The sequence below is a fragment of the Prionailurus bengalensis genome, chromosome B3, assembly GCF_016509475.1.
Source record: "Prionailurus bengalensis isolate Pbe53 chromosome B3, Fcat_Pben_1.1_paternal_pri, whole genome shotgun sequence".
NCBI classification, from domain to species: domain Eukaryota; kingdom Metazoa; phylum Chordata; class Mammalia; order Carnivora; family Felidae; genus Prionailurus; species Prionailurus bengalensis.
In genome coordinates, this window is record NC_057355.1 from 119421164 (window position 1) to 119437190 (window position 16027).

The 16027-nt window shown below is 45.9% G+C and overlaps 2 protein-coding genes across 5 annotated transcripts in view; one reads left to right on the forward strand and one right to left on the reverse strand.

Annotated features, from left to right (window-relative positions):
- HEATR4 (HEAT repeat containing 4) overlaps positions 1 to 16027 on the reverse strand; it is a 50071-nt gene that overhangs the window by 12681 nt on the left and 21363 nt on the right. For 2 of the 3 annotated variants that reach the window (XM_043556533.1, XM_043556535.1), the window contains exons 7-16: positions 15143 to 15322; positions 13295 to 13455; positions 12544 to 12648; positions 10114 to 10232; positions 9012 to 9192; positions 8193 to 8262; positions 7193 to 7382; positions 6425 to 6503; positions 5547 to 5706; positions 4065 to 4123 (exon numbers count right to left, since the gene is read on the reverse strand). In XM_043556533.1, coding sequence (XP_043412468.1) covers positions 4065 to 4123; positions 5547 to 5706; positions 6425 to 6503; positions 7193 to 7382; positions 8193 to 8262; positions 9012 to 9192; positions 10114 to 10232; positions 12544 to 12648; positions 13295 to 13455; positions 15143 to 15322 — 1304 coding nt within the window. Of the gene's footprint in view, positions 1 to 4064; positions 4124 to 5546; positions 5707 to 5961; positions 6009 to 6424; positions 6504 to 7192; positions 7383 to 8192; positions 8263 to 9011; positions 9193 to 10113; positions 10233 to 12543; positions 12649 to 13294; positions 13456 to 15142; positions 15323 to 16027 lie in introns of those variants that run through there. The other variant, XM_043556536.1, reaches the window with a different exon arrangement.
- Positions 1546 to 9442, forward strand: RIOX1 (ribosomal oxygenase 1). 2 transcript variants are annotated; one of them, XM_043556538.1, is made up of 3 exons: positions 1546 to 4345; positions 4790 to 4966; positions 8920 to 9442. In XM_043556538.1, exon 1 carries the CDS (start codon positions 1736 to 1738, stop codon positions 3917 to 3919), a length of 2184 nt encoding a protein of 727 aa, XP_043412473.1. In that variant the 5' UTR covers positions 1546 to 1735; the 3' UTR covers positions 3920 to 4345; positions 4790 to 4966; positions 8920 to 9442. The 2 variants fall into 2 exon arrangements, with proteins under 2 accessions (XP_043412473.1, XP_043412472.1); XM_043556537.1 differs by having other exon boundaries at positions 1546 to 4966.

Here is a 16027-nt window from a genome sequence, read left to right on the forward strand (position 1 = left end):
GAAAGAGTTTACAGTTTAGGAAGTTTAGGAAGGAATATGACAAGCACACGATACACCAATACAAGGTGTATTGCTCGTGCGAAAGGGTCAAAGTTCTCTTAGAGAGATGGGAGAGCCTTTGGGGAGGAGATGGAATATGAAATGGGCTTTAATAAGGGTTTTCGCAAAAGATGTTTGGAGGACAGCATTTGGGGGAAACAGCATGAGTAAAGGTATGGAGAACATAGGCAAGGAACAATAAATAGTTTAACTTACAGAAGTAGAGCTTGGGAGAGTTGTGGCTGATAAAGCTATAGCATTACATGACTTCAGTACCTAGCTAAGGAACTTGGATTGGTGGATGGAATACCAGATGGGTTTTGAGTGGGGTGATGGCAAGTCTGGGTATACAAACCTGAGAAAATTAATGTTGTAGCTACCTGTGTTATAGATTAGCACAGGGAGAGATCAAAGATAGAGATCAGTTGGGAGGCTACTTGTAATAGATCAGGAATTCTTGGTCTCAGCACTATTGACTTTTGGGTCACATAATTATCTGGGTGTGTGTGTGTGGGGGGGTGTTCTTTGCACTGTAGATGTTTAGCAGCATCTCTGGCCTCTATTCACTATATAACATTCCACCCCACCCCCAATTGAGGCAAAATCGCCCCCATTGTGGGCCACTGTAATAGACCATATTACAGGCAGAAATTTTAAAAGGTGGATGTGACACATGGGCAAGGGTAAAACCTAAAAGCTTTGGTAAGTGTTTGGAGTCCAGAGGACTGGGGATCAAATAGAACCAGTGAAAAGGCCCTATAGGCCATGTAGTCTAACATACTCCTAATTGCTTGCAACACTAAACTCTTTAGAAGGGCAATTTGGTAAACCCTTTTGAAGGTAGTTTGGTAAAACCTTCTAACAATAACAAAAACTATCTTGCCTTTTGGCCCAGCAATTCAGTTCCTGGAAATTTATCTTAAATGATTCAAATGAAGACACAGAATCTTTGTGTACAAAGCAATAATACTTACATGGAATAGTGACCATGCTGTTCTCAACAATTGCACCCTCATACCTACCACATTGAACAGTGCCTGCTAAATGAGAGGCTCAGATTTAATAAGTCAATTTAAGATTCAGATGTGTGATCCAAAACTCTGGAGAAGTCGTAGCTAATGAAACAAAATCCCAGATGGGGTGAAAAAGGCAGATATCAAGAATCCAAGTATAAAAGCTCATAACTTTCTTTTTTAACTTCTTTCTCATATCATAGAGAGGGAAATGACTGGAATTTTGTCTATCCGTGCTTTTTTTTTTTTCTTTCTAATTTGAGGTTGTGTCAAGGAGGGATTTGAACTCACAACCCCGAGATCAAGTCATATGCTCTACCAAATGAGTCAGCCAGGCTCCCCCCCACCCTCCACAGTTACTGAGATTGTGTATTGGCCAAAGGAGGAGGGAAGTTACGGCGTCAATCAATGACGTCATCTGCTCAGAAAGAAGACCCGGTGCGCCCCCCATCCCCATTCCGGTTTGAACTTTGCCTGAGGAATCTCGCTCTTTGCCCGAGGACGTTCCTTTAAAATAAGAATTTCGAGGCTTCCCGTGCAAAGTTGCTGGGAAACACGCTGTTCGGGAATGAGGACGTCCTGGGGCACACTCCAATATACAGAGATTAAAGAGTTCCCGGCAATTTGGTTTTTAAATTGCCCTGCAAACGTGAAATCCTTGCTGATCTGGCAGCTACTCCGCTATGGTGGTGAGAGACATACCACCAGCCGGGCGAGAGGGAGGCGCCGGGCGGAAGAATGGCAGGCGTGGCCAACCCGGAGGCGGCTGGAGGCCGCGCCCCCTTCCCAGAGTGCCCCGCAGCCGCTCCCCGCGAGATCTCTTTTCTAGCCAGCCCTGGCCCGGCTCAGAAGGTGCTCCCACCATGGATGGGCTTCGGGCTAGCGCAGGGCTGTTGAGGCGCGGGCGGTTGAGACGCCGGCGTCAGCCGCAGCCACACAGCGGGTCGGTCCTGGCCCTGCCCTTAAGGCCCAGGAAGATCCGAAGGCAGCTGAGGAGAAGCGTGGCGTCCCGCATGGCCGCACTGAGGGCCCAGACACTGCCGAGCGAGGACTCGGAGGACTCGAGGGTGGAGTCGACGGTCGACGATCCTGGAGACCCGCTGGCTGGTGGGGCAGCGACCGTCCCGGATGCGGCCCGGCGAGAGCCGTACGGTCACCTGGGGCCTGCAGAGCTGCTGGAGGCCTCGCCCGCGTCCCGCTCCCTGCAGACCCCCCGCGCGCTGGTGGAGGCGCAGACCCCGCCGGCCCGCCTGGTGGAGGCGCAGACCCCGCCGGCCCGCCTGGTGGAGGCGCCCGCCCTGCCCGCGCGCCTAGTGCCGGCTCCCGCGCCTCCCGCGCGCCTGGTGGAGGTGCCCGCTGCGCCGGCGCGCGTGGTGGAGACCTCGGCGCTGCTGTGCCCTGCCCAGCACTTGGCGGCCGCCCCGCCATCCGTGGCCCCCGCAACGCTGTCGGGGCCGCAGGTGGATAGCACCGGCGGGGAGTTGGCCTGGGACTCGCCGCTGCAGCGCGTCCTGGCGGAGCTGAACCGCATCCCCAGCAGCCGGCGGCGGGCCGCGCGCCTCTTTGAGTGGCTCATCTCGCCCATGCCGCCCGACCATTTCTACCGGCGTCTGTGGGAGCGGGAGGCGGTGCTGGTGCGGCGGCAGGACCACGCCTACTATCAGGGGCTTTTCTCCACCGCAGACTTGGACTCCATGCTGCGCCACGAGGAGGTGCAGTTCGGGCAGCACCTGGATGCTGCTCGGTACGTCAACGGGCGGCGCGAGACCCTGAACCCCCCCGGCCGCGCGCTGCCTGCCGCCGCCTGGGCCCTGTACCAGGCCGGCTGCTCCCTGCGCCTCCTCTGTCCGCAGGCTTTCTCGACCACAGTGTGGCAGTTTTTGGCCGTGCTCCAAGAGCAGTTTGGCAGCATGGCAGGCTCCAACGTTTACCTCACGCCCCCCAATTCGCAGGGCTTTGCCCCCCACTACGACGACATCGAGGCTTTTGTGCTGCAGCTGGAAGGTAGGAAACTCTGGCGTGTGTACCGACCCCGGGTCCCGACCGAGGAGCTGGCCCTGACATCCAGTCCCAACTTCAGCCAGGACGACCTCGGTGAGCCGGTGCTGCAGACTGTGCTGGAACCTGGAGATTTGCTCTACTTTCCTCGGGGCTTCATTCACCAAGCCGAATGCCAGGATGGAGTGCACTCTCTGCACCTCACCTTGTCCACGTACCAGCGCAATACCTGGGGCGACTTCCTGGAGGCCGTCCTGCCCCTGGCAGTGCAGGCTGCCATGGAAGAAAATGTGGAGTTCCGAAGGGGTCTTCCCCGAGATTTCATGGATTACATGGGGGCCCAGCACTCAGATTCCAAGGATCCACGAAGAACCGCTTTTATGGAGAAGGTGCGAGTCTTGGTTGCCCGCTTGGGACACTTTGCCCCTGTCGATGCTGTGGCTGACCAGCGAGCCAAAGACTTCATCCACGACTCTCTGCCCCCTGTGCTGACTGATAGAGAGAGGGCACTAAGTGTTTATGGGCTCCCAATTCGCTGGGAGGCTGGAGAACCTGTTAACGTGGGGGCCCAGTTGACAACAGAAACAGAAGTGCACATGCTTCAGGATGGGATAGCTCGGCTGGTGGGTGAGGGAGGCCATTTGTTTCTCTATTATACAGTGGAGAACTCCCGTGTTTATCATCTGGAAGAGCCTAAGTGCTTGGAGATATACCCACAGCAAGCTGATGCCATGGAACTTTTGCTCCGCTCCTACCCAGAGTTTGTGAGAGTAGGGGACCTGCCCTGTGACACGGTGGAGGACCAGCTTTCCTTAGCGACCATGTTATATGACAAGGGGCTGCTGCTCACCAAGATGCCTCTAACCTGAACTGGTTTCTTCTTGATTGTTGGAAGCAAGACAGTGGTGATTCTCTCTTAGCCACCATTACCATCTTTTTGGCAGGGGGGTGGGGTAGGAGGGACTCATGTTCTTACCTTGATAACCATTTACCTTTATGACTGCTCACATTTACCTTTATGACTGCTTTAATGTCACAAATTTCAGATGGTTTTCCAGGAATCACCACTTCATCTAGGCACAAAAGTAAAAGCAGAAGTTGGAGGTGGAAAAAAGGAGCAATTTTTGCAGAAGTAACTTTGGTCCCTGATCATTTCAGAGCACCAGCTTCATCACCCTCAGGCTTCAGCGTACTGTGTAGCACTTGCTGTGTCATTCAGCTTGAGACATTAGAAGTTTTTATTTGGAATTTGCATCCTTCATTTGAGTTCTCTTCAGTTTGGGGGGAGGGTTGGGGTCAGTATCTTGTTTGCTACTGTGAGTTTGTATGAATGTTAGAAAAGTTATTAAAGTGCCAAAGAATGTTTCTCTTTTTAAAGGCTAGATTATTATGAAGGAATTGGGTTGGGGGGTGGGAGATAGGAAAAATCTATAATGACTGATGTGAAAGGTAACCTGGGGTGGCTTTAGGATTGAGGCCAATTCTATAACTTTGGGGGTAATTTATTCATTTTAATCATGCTACTTGAACCCCAAACAGCACAATCCTATTGGAAAAGTTAAGAGTGCATTATGTTTTTGCTCCGTGCTTGCTTGCATCAGTGGCTGGCATTGCTCCCCAAGGGACAGCATGTCACCTAGTTGTGCTATCATAGGCCTCAGTCAACCAACTTATAGCAAGCTGGCCATGAAGGGAGGCTGGTGTTCAAGTTACTTTCCACTCTCATTTTTTTCTGGCAGTTGGAAGAATCTTCCCCAAACCTGGAAAGTGAATATTTTCATGGTTGGTGGAAAAGAGCCTGGTGTACCAGAGAGAGCACTGGACTTCGAACCAGAAGACCTGGGTTTGGGGTGGTGGCTGGTAGGCAGCTGGCTGAATGATCTGAGGCTGCCGCTACACCTGGGCACACAGATTTTGTAAGTATATTTTGGTACAGCTTGATGTCTGCACTTCATTTAGGTTGTGTCTGGAACTTTCAGAGCCTATCACCATATCTGATAGGTGCAGTTCTATATAAGATTGAGAACTTTCTGAGGTCTTTTTTTTTAAGTTGGGAAAGCATGGATGTACATAAAATAAAAATGATAGCTCTCTCTCCAGTTCTACTTTCCAGAGGTAACTACTATTAAAAGTTAAACTCACAAGGCTTTGTTTGGATGCTTAATCAAACATACGGTAGTTTGTTTGTTTTGTTTTTTGGTTTGTTTTATACTCTTGTTTTTCTAATCTGTCAGTTTTGGACCTAACTTTTCAAATCAGTTCAGTTAGAACTACCTCTTTTTTTTTTTTTTTTTTAAGTGACAAAATAGCAAATAAAAACCAGGGGACAGACAGAAAAAAAAATAAAAGGACTAAAAGGATGGCAGCTAAGAAGGAAAGGTAGTAACCTTTCCTGACTCATCCTACCAGGCTCAAAACTAAACTCCCCAAACACCAGATCCCAGAAAAGGCTTGTTAAAGGAGTCACGTGATAGTACTCACCCCTAGGGAACCTACCCTGAAAAGTTTGTTGTAGAAAAGTATGGAGTTTCAATGGTTTATGCCCTTCCTTGGGCTGCCAGTAGACACGTTTTGCTTCCTCCTTCATTTTTCCTATGGCCCTCTCCATCCTGAATATTTTCTGTGTCAGCAAGTCCTTTTGGCTTAGTGTTTGAATCTAGATCAGAAGAAATGATGTTGAAAAAAACAATTGTATTAGGCTGCAAATCATCAAAAAGCGTTAATAAAGTAATGTATTTGCCTGTTGGTGTTAGGTGGTGGTACAATGCCTCAGAGCATTCTCTTCTGATGTTGGTTTTACACTTGTTAATGAGAAATTTACTTTAGCTTTTTGGGCATGATGAAAGGAACCTAAGAAATGCTTGCTTGATGTGAAGCTGGTTTTGTGAATTATATGAAGAAAGAATCTTACATTTTTAAAGTCTTTGTCCCTCTGTTTCTTCATCTCCTCTAACAACTCTGAAAAATTAGAACCACCTGTTGAACTAGAATGTTCTTTGGTAAAAGCCCAGATTAGGAGGTTAAAAAGGAAAAGGAAAATCTAGGGGCTAGCTCGAGCCACTCATTCCATCTCTAGGTCTACTTGTAAAAAACAAACTTGGGTTTAGTTGATGGTGGGCAGAAAATGGGAGGAGAAGGAAATATATTTCAGAAACAACAACCCTGATTTTGAGGGCTACTTGATAGGCTGATGCGGTGATTGTTTTTATTTTTTTATTTTTTATTTTTTTTTACTAATAGGGTTTTATAGTCTGATCTTGCATAGATGTTTTTGTATCTTCAGAAAATATGTATCTGAGGGGTTGTAGAAAGTATTTCTGTGATGGTGAAAAGGGTCTGAGGAACTCTTGAAAACATAGCTTGCACTTAACTACCCTGTTCTTGATCTCCTGAAGCATTTCTTGGTTTCCTTCATTTTCTAAGTTGAGTATCTTCATGGCCTGGTGAATTTCCCTGAAAGATAAGAGGTACTTCTTAGATTGTTTTTATCCTCAAAAAAAAGGTATCAGGGTGGAAAACACAGGAGTAGGAATCAGACAGGAATCCTAAATTCCAATCTTCACTGCATTTTGCTGAGCCTTATCTGCAAAACTGGTATGGTGCTTAGCTTATAGGGATGTTGGTGTAGTTTCTAGGAGGATATATTCGAAGATACTAATGGTACCATTTATTGAACACCTTAATGGTGGGTACTAAACATGTCATCTCTTTAATTATTACCACAGACCCATAAGGCAGATTTATAATCTGCATTTGGTAATGAAAAAACAGGCTCAGAAAGTTTAAGTAACTTACCCATGTTCACATTGCTAGTATATACCTGAGCCTGGGATTCAGACCCTGGTCTTTTTGACTCTAAAGCCTGTCATCACAGTAGGCACTTGATAAATGTTAGCTGGATAAATGAATAACTTAAAACCACCTGGAATGGAGAACAGGTGTGTGAACTTCATGACCTATCTAATTTAGGCCAGTTTTTCTGTTACCCACTTAGGTAGGTAGGTAGGTAGGTGGATGGCACAGGTGAGCCTGTGCTTTTACAGCCATTAGACAGCCTAGAAATGCAGGGATGTATTGTGTTAACAAGGATGGGAGAGTGGGCAGTATAAGAGGTCACGGCAGGAGTCAGGTTCAGAGCTTACTTTAGAACAGCCTCATGGTTCTCTAGGAGCAGCACATCTAGGAAGGTGTCCCTGACCCGGTCCCCTTGGAGGTTGAGGGCTAGGATGCTACGGCAAGCTTCTAGTCGTACACCTGGTGACTCTTCATAGTGGATGGCCCAGAGCAGGAGGTCTGTCAGCTGGGGACTCACTTGGCCAATCTGACCCAAAGCTGCAGACATTAGAGGGCAGTATGTATGTTCCACTGTCACTTAAGAGGGAGTTGGCTATATATCCTAACATCCAGAAACGGCCTTATTAATAAATAGTAATAACATATAGACAGCTACCTGCTAAATTAAGTATTGCAAATCTTAAACTAAGTATTTTGTTGGTATCTTTTTCTGGATGACAATTATCATTAGAATTTTATGGATGGGTTAAAGTAGGACATTGTCTCCAAAGGATTCCTGTGGGGATGGGGAGGGAGGATCCATCCCATCCTTACCCCTTACAATATGAAAATAAACTAATTTACTTATTTATCTAGGGATGAGATAATGGGGCGGATAACTCAGAACACTGGCCTCATCAAGTCAAGATGATGGGGAAAGGACACACAATTACTTCACAGGTTTACCTTGGGCAAAGATTGTCCAAGAGACAAGCAATGCCAAAGATCCTTAAAAAGGAACCCTGGGAAAATTTGAGGGCAGGGTTTTAAGTCTGTAGCAGTCTTGAATCTGGTCTTTTACAGAGTCCTATAGTGGATACCTACTTAGAACTTAGTCCTAATTCTATTGGCAGGGACTGTCTTGTCAGCCCTTTGCCTTAACAAGTTTGACAGAGATCTAGACTTGGGATCTTTAACTGAAAATTAAAAAGAAGAAAATAGTCTTTAATTTCTCAGGCAAGAACTTCTGAGAAGGTGTAATCATCCCTTCAGCTACACCTTATCCCCTTCCTAGAGAGATTCTGGGGATCTATACTAGCATTTGGGAGGCTATTTGAAGTTGAAGAGTTGGGGCCACTCCTGTCATACCTTGAATGGCAAAGGCCTTGATTTTCCAGTAAGGATCTCTCTCTATCAGGTTCAAAAGGCATTCAAGGACCTGGGATGAATAAAAGGGCAGTGTTGAGTGGAGAGGACCAGAGGAAAAGTGAACCAGAGACAGGGACCCCTCTTATCTCTAAAATGTGCTATAATTGGGCACCTGGGTGGCTCAAGTTCAGTGTCTGACTCTTGCTTTCAGCCCAGGTCATGATCCCAGGGTCATGGGATTGAGCCCCACATCGGGTATGCACTGAGTGTGGAGCCTGTGTGAGATTCTCTCTCTCCCTCTGTCCTTCCCCCTTGCTCACATGCACACGCTTTCTCTCTCAAATAAAACAAAAAATGCTCTACAACTGAAAAATGGGCTTCTGTCAATTCTAGTGACAAATGAGCTGGAGGCTGAAGCACTGGTCTACACACACAGTGCAGTAGCTGAATTATCGCTTATCTAGATTTTCCTCCGCTCACAGTTCTGTGGTCATACAGGCTTCTTTAGAACACCTTGAATCAGGTTTCCCCCTAATAATTAGGGATTATAACTCCATTCACTGGAGTTGATCATAAAGCCCATAACTGAGGTGAGAACAGGATTCAGGGATATGCTCAAGAGTTAAGTCTGGGCTGGCTGGGAGCAAAATGTGGTTCTAACTGATTGATGTGGCCAGTCTACCCCCTAACCTTCCAGTTTCTGATCTTTCGTTCTGTGTCCCCACAGAATGGTGAGTGTAGTATGCACAACAAGGGAAACTCAGGTAATGCACTCTTCAGGTTAATCAGGTAAGATGGCAACATGTTTCTTTGACTCACCATCTTATCACGGATCTGCAGGGCACCTGCTGCCAAACAGGCTGCCCACCGAACTACCATGAAGTCATCAGAGAAGCAATTCAGGAAACTTGGGAGAAGCTTGGCGGTCATGAGCTTGAGCCCACCAATAAGGGAGAGAGCTTCCACACGCTCCTGGGTATTTCCTTGACTCAGCTTGACTCTATAAAGCATAAGTGCTTTTATTTTCTCTCCTTAAACTTTTGGCATCCCCACCACCAATGCCCTCAAGATAAAATCAAACCTCTGTAGGGTCTCCATTATCCATTCCCACCCTTTCCTAGTCAGCCTTATGCCTGTGAGGTTGAAGTTTCACTGGGTAGAGACCTCCATTATTTACTTGGACCCCTATTACTAGCATATGCTAGGCACTAAACTATGTTGAATGACTGAATAAAGGAAACTTTCATGTACCTCTTGTTTCAGTCTAGTTCTCTCCACTGCCCTCACACATGCCATCCTCATTTTGCGCATTTGGCTCCCAGCCTGGAAATGTCTTCCCTTCTCTTTGCCTATGTAGTCTTTTTTTTTTTTTTAAGTGGTTATTTATCTTTGAGAGAAACAGAGCAGGGGACGGGCAGAGAGAGGGGGAGGCAGAGGATATGAAGCAGGCTCCGTGCTGACAGCAAAGAGCCTGATGTGGGGCTCGAACTCACGAACAGCGAGATCATGCCCTGAGCTAAGTCAGACACTTAACTGACTGAGCCACCCAGGCGTCTCTGCCTGTGTAGTTTTCTTATCCATCCTCTCTGAAAGCTGACCTTACTAAGCATTTGTAAATTATGCCTGGCCCCTACAGTCAGAATCATGTCATGCTTTTGAACCCTCAAACATCCAAAACAGTGCTTAACACCTAGTGGGCACTCAATGATTCTTTCCTTAGGCACATTGTTAGTGTCCATAGGGACTGGTAATTTTTATTTTTAAGATAATCCTGCAGTGGGACCTAATACAATGCCAAGCATACAAAGCAACTCAGCAGATGCTGGCTGACTGGATCCCAGGCTTCCTAAACACAAGAATATAAAAGTTACTGTGTGCGTGTTAACTGTACATTAACTGTGTACGTAACTATGCGTCTTACCTGATTGTGTCGTGCACCTCTTTCCCAAGGCTCATTTGCCCCAGAGCTCGGGCCGCTGCACGTCTCACTTCCTTATTCCAGTCACTCAGCATCAGCTGGATCAACTTATGTTTCATATCCTATAAAGAGGTATAATTTAGGTATAAAATAGCTGCCATTTATTGAATGTCAATTTTGTGCTTGGCTCTGTGCCAGGTGTTTTTACCCATCACTTAATCCTCCCAAACAATCCAGTGAGGCAGATTACAATTTGCAGATGACAAAATAGTCTTAGGTTTACTTGCCCAAGGTTAACCTGTTGAATGCTAGAACCTGGACTCAGACCCAGTTTGCTAAGCTTAGGCTCCAAACTACTATGTTGGGGTCAATGTAATCTGTACTTGAAGGACTTAAAATGTGATGGTGATACATTAATAGGGTGACCAACTCATTCCACTGTGCCTGGGATTTTTCCAGGTTTAGTACTAAAAGTCCTGTGTTCTGGACAAAGCAGGACAGTTGACCTATATATGTTACAATATCTATATATTAGTACTTCATTCAAAAGGGAAGAGACAGGGGCACCTGGGTGCCTTCAGTTGGTTAAGCATCCGACTCTTAATTTTGATTTCGGCTCAGGTCATGATCTCACAGTTGTGAGGCCCTGAGCTGGGTGTGGAGCCTGCTTGGGATTCTCCCTCCCCCCACATGACCTCTGCCTGCCTGCCCCTCTCTCCCTCCTTCTGTCTCTCTCTCTCCCCACTCCCCTCCTGACCTCCTCCCTCCCCCTCTCAAAAAAAGGAAGGGAAGAGACAAAGATTACTACAGTTGTAGTTCATGATTGTGTAAATATGCCCAAGCTATTCTCCCTGTTTGAAACCTCTTTTAGGATTTAGCTCAAAAAGTATCTCTGAACTCTCCTCTGCCCTCTGCAAGCATAGGAAATCCCTGTAATGCTTTACAGTTGCTTCTGTTGTAGCTATTTATAACATTTATCAAGAAAAGACATAATATTTTTGCATCCCCAGTGCTGGCATAGTGGCTAGCACGTAGGATGTGGTCAGAAACTGCTTGCTTACTGAATGAGTGAAGGACCAATACACATAGTGCCTTTCTTCATTCCAGCAGTCTGACCTGAAGCACTCATTTTTATCTGGTCAGTCCCCTGGCTGCTCTGCATGTCTTTTTTACTTTTGGTTGGCAATCTTGAGTGCCAAGTTCTAAGGAGGTGAATGTGCAAATGAGTCAGATTTAAAATGGAGATTCTGACTGAGTTAGCCTGAAGTGACATTTTGCCCTTCTAACAAACCCAGGTCATGCCTGTGCTGCTGGTCAGGACTTTAGAGGAAGGGTACATGGCAGCTGGGGCAGAATTAACCCAGACTAAAACATTTTCAGGTGATTTTACTGAATTCTACCAGGTTTTGGGCTTTCCACTCAACATGCAAGAGCCCAAGGGTGGAAGGTGTTCACTTCTCATGGGTATGGCAGTGTTCTGGGCCATTTTGGAAGTGCTCAGTGTTACAAGGAAAAGATACAGCGCCACACAGGAAGAAGGGGATATCCCCGTTTGGATAGCTGAAGATGTTTTCAAAAATAGTGGCAAGAAGCAGGTCAAGTGAAAGCCCAAATGATGGTCAGGGTTTACCTTGCCTGGAAGTCCCTCTTCAGTTCTGCCCAAGTCTAGTCCATATGTCCCACACTCCTTCCCAGAACTTAAACTGATAGATTCAGCCTACAATAATGTCTCTCTGAAAATTAAGAGCGTATCTTACATTTATCACTTGTTCTTGAATCATTTGTGTGTTTAGTCTTATTTTAAGAGCGAAAGCAAGTGAGGAAGGACAGAGAGAGAGAGTGAGCATCCTAAGCAGGCTCCACACGGCTAGTACAGAGCCTGATGCGGGGCTTGAACCCATGAACTGTGAGATCATGACCTGAACGGAAACCAAAAGTCAGACGCTTAACTGAGCCACCCAGGCGCCACAGTAGTGACTATGTTTTATACCTTCTTTATGTGCTGAACACTCAGAGCCAACATAGACACTAGTATGGTTGGGTTGTTGGGTAGTTTAAGTCCATACTTCTCAAACTATTTGCTGAAGGACCAGTTGGGGGGGGAGGGAGGTGTCACTGACTGATACTTAATGGTAGATTAATGTTAAGGCAATGTAAAAGTACTATAAAAGTTTCTAAATTCTCCTAGGTTGTTTTTTGTTTTTTTGCTTATTTGTGGGTAGATTACAGTTTGTGGTTTGCTACCATGCTAAGGAGCAGGTGGCTTGAGTCAGACATGGTGGCATATGAAGATAATCCTGGGTTAAGGACTAAGGTAGCAGTGTGAAGACAAAGACCTGCTTGGTAAGAATGGGATACTAAGCAGCAAAACATGGAAGGGCTCCCAGCCTCCTTTTGCTTAGACTTTCTGTCCTGGAAACACAGCAGGCTTACCAAACTGACATTTCCACTGATCCGCCCAAGAGCCTGGCAGGCCACAATCCGGTCCTTCCACTGGTGGCTGTTCAGCTCCACAGCAAGCATGGTGTGTATCAGGGTCTGAGGAATGGAAGACTTATGTGGATACTTATGATAACTTTGAGAGATGCTGGAGCCTTGAAGAAGTTCTATCCTAACATGGCATTCAGCGTAATTAATGTCACAATTACATGAGATGCCCATCCCTCCAAAAAGGAAAGAGTAGTTTATAATATACAGGGTACTTTTCTATCTGAGCCCCCTGACTTCTGGAATCATAAATCTGAGAACAAAATAGAGATTTAGTAACTTGAACAGAGACTCCTGGGGCCTTCTCTTTAACTATCTTTACTCTTAAAGTGATTTGTATATGCCTCAGTCTTTGTGAGTTTCACATCTCTACTGAAAGTAAACACACTTGTGGGCCTGTGCAGTTTTCAATTCTAAACTTGTAGCAGAAGCAAATCCTACATATCACAACTCTTCTTGCAAACACAGAAACCATCTGCAACCTACTTTTCTCACCTTTCTCTCAGGTGGCAGGTGTCCCTATTCCTTGTATACACACCTGCATACCCCAGTTCGCCCACACGCTTTTTCCAGCTTTATGTGTGAGATCGTCTTACTCAACCACCTGCATTTTCAATTCCTTACACGTACTGACCTCAAAGACTCAATTGTTCCCCACAACTTGGTTTCTTTCTTTGACCCTGTAATGGACACATACTGTCTCCCCACTGAGATGGCTCAGGAGCATATAAGACTGATGCTCAGTGTCCTCATTCTTCTTGTTAAACAGCTGCTGGAGGATCCTCTTAATCACGGGGTATGTGGCAGCACCTTCCAGAGCCAGGCACTGAGCTGCAGCCCAGCTGTCCACGCTGTTACCTGTCAGGTGGGGTAAAAAAAATGGTGATCTGCTCTCCCACAGAGTGAACAGTCAGCCTTCAGCATTGGTACTGAAGGCTGTTGCCTGCTTGGTATCTCACTTCCTTGTGCCCCTCCCTGTAGAGAAATCAACGCCTATATTTAAATGGATCACATCAAGGTTTTCAATATAGACTGAAAATCTTAACCTGAAAAGTCAAATCCTAAAAGGCTTTTACTGGGTAACAGCAACAAGGCTTTTACGACCTGGGTAAGAGATGCAATTATTCATTCCCCTAGAGATTGGGAAGGCTAGAGTGGAGGCTTTCTTAAGACGATGAATTAGGTTTTTTAAGGTCTATATGCAGAAGGCCAAACCAGTCAGCCAGTTGTCCTTGTCTGCTCAGGCCCCCAGGAAAGGAAGAAACGTACTTTTTCAGAGAGGGGTCAGCCCCCTTGGGCAAATCACCTGACAACTTTTTGCTTTATGTGGACAATGCCTGTAAGTTAATGTAGAGAATGGAAGCATGATGTGTTTGAACAGGGGTGATTTTTTTCTTTTAATTTTTAGAAAGTATTCTTTAGTATTTACATCTTTTCAATTAAAAGTAAATCTGTGGGGGCGTCTGGGTGGCTCAGTTAGTTAAGTGACTGACTTTGGCTCAGGTCATCATCTCACAGTTGGGTTTGAGCCCCACATCGGGCTCTGTGCTTACAGCTCAGAACCTGGAGCCTGCTTCAGATTCTGTTTCCCTGTCTCTCTTGCTCTCGCTAGCGCTCTCTCTCTCTCTCTCTCAAGAATAAACATTAAAAAAAAAAAAAAGTTAAATCTGTGGTGGGGTGCCTGAGTGGCTCAGTTGGTTAAGCATCTGACTTCAGCTCAGGTCATGATCTTGCAGTTTGTAAGTTCAAGCCCCACGTCGGGCTCTGTGCCGACAGCTCAGAGCCTGGAGCCTGCTTTGGAGTCTATGTTTCCCTCTCTCTCTGCCCTTCTCCGGCTCGTGCTCTGTCTCAAAAAATAAATAAACATGAAAAAAATTTAAATAAATAAATAAAGGAAATCTGTGGTGAGACTCCCGACTGGCTCAGTCCAAAGAGCATGTGACTCTTGATCTCGGAGTCCTGAGTTTGAGCCCTATGCCAGGTGTAGAGATTATATACATACATACATAAACACACAAACACAAACTTTTTTCCTTTTTTCTTTTTTTTTAAAGTTTATTTTGACAGAGTGTGAAGGGGGGACCGGGGGTGGGGGGGGAGGGGATTGAGAGAGAGAGAGAGAGAAAGAGAGTCCCAAGCAGGCTCCATGCTGTCAGCAAAGAGCCCAACGCAGGGCTTGATCCCACAACCCTAGGATTGCGACCTGAACCAAAATCAAGAGTCAGATGCTTAACTGACTGAGTCACCCAGGTGCCCCTAAACACAAACTTCTTTTAAAAATTAAATTTGTATGAAAGGGGACATGTTTTCTAGGCAAATGTATCCATGAAATATTTAGGTACCACTAGGTGGCAATATACCTATTTTGGAAAAGTACCCTAAGAATAGCTATCTCTGGATGTTCATAAACATAAACCCAAACCCTCTAATACAGTAGACATCGCAAAGCATGATATTGGAGAAGAAAGGATCAGGAAAAGCTGATGGTGAGATGTCCTGTCTTTACCCCATATACCCAGGTCAGAAGTGACAAGGAGTTACTCACCCTTTAAAAGGGCAGTCTGCATGATGTCCCGAGCAAGGGGATTGTGTGACTGTATGGCATATTGGCATACTGCTGCTGCCATCCGCACATTGGCATTTTTATCACAAAGAGCAGCTTCCAGGGCAGGCTGTAGAACCTCTGGCAAGTCCTTGATAGATGGGGCCTTCACGGTCTCTTTGTCTATGTTCAAGAGAGACCCAGGTAAGGAGTGCTAGCCACGTTGATTTTCCCTGAAACACAGCTTCCTTCCCATAGCCACACAGTGGTCGGCCTCAGTCTCAGTTGCAGATGCTTACTGCTACTTAATAAGAGTTTAGCTGAGCCCCTGCAATGGGCAGGCTTTTATGGCTCACTTCTGTGCTGGGCATGCCAGTTCCCAATCCTTTATCATCTGGCCTCTAAAGGGTTGGATTCAAGCTGCAGAAGGTTTCTAGCTAGACGATGGTGACCTTCACCATTAGTTTTAGTGATGAAAATCAACCTATTTACCACGTATATTTTTTGTATTTATAATAAAAATAATAGCAATTATATTTAGGTAGTGCTTTGCCAATTACAGTGTTTTCATGTTATCCCATTCAATCTTCTAGCCCTCATTGACGTAGGCAAGGCAGGTATTAACTGTAGAGCCCACCTGAAATGTGAGTTATTTCAGGAGTCTTTTTAGGTTTAAACAGACTCACAAGACTCAGGCCACACAAAGCACCAGTCTTCAGAAGAATATAAGATAGGAGCACAGTTTGCCAACAGGGTAGCAGCAGGCATTCCTTTTGGCCAGAATTCATGATGCAGTTTGTACAGCATTCCACACATCCTTCTGGGGACAAGTGCTATGTTCCACAGGAGTTAGTATGTCTTAGAACAACTCCATAGATATAATTCCAG

What these genes read in the sequence shown, in the direction of transcription:
- RIOX1 (XM_043556537.1), top strand. Translation starts at nt 1,736, where the DNA reads ATGGTGGTGAGAGACATACCACCAGCCGGGCGAGAGGGAGGCGCCGGG.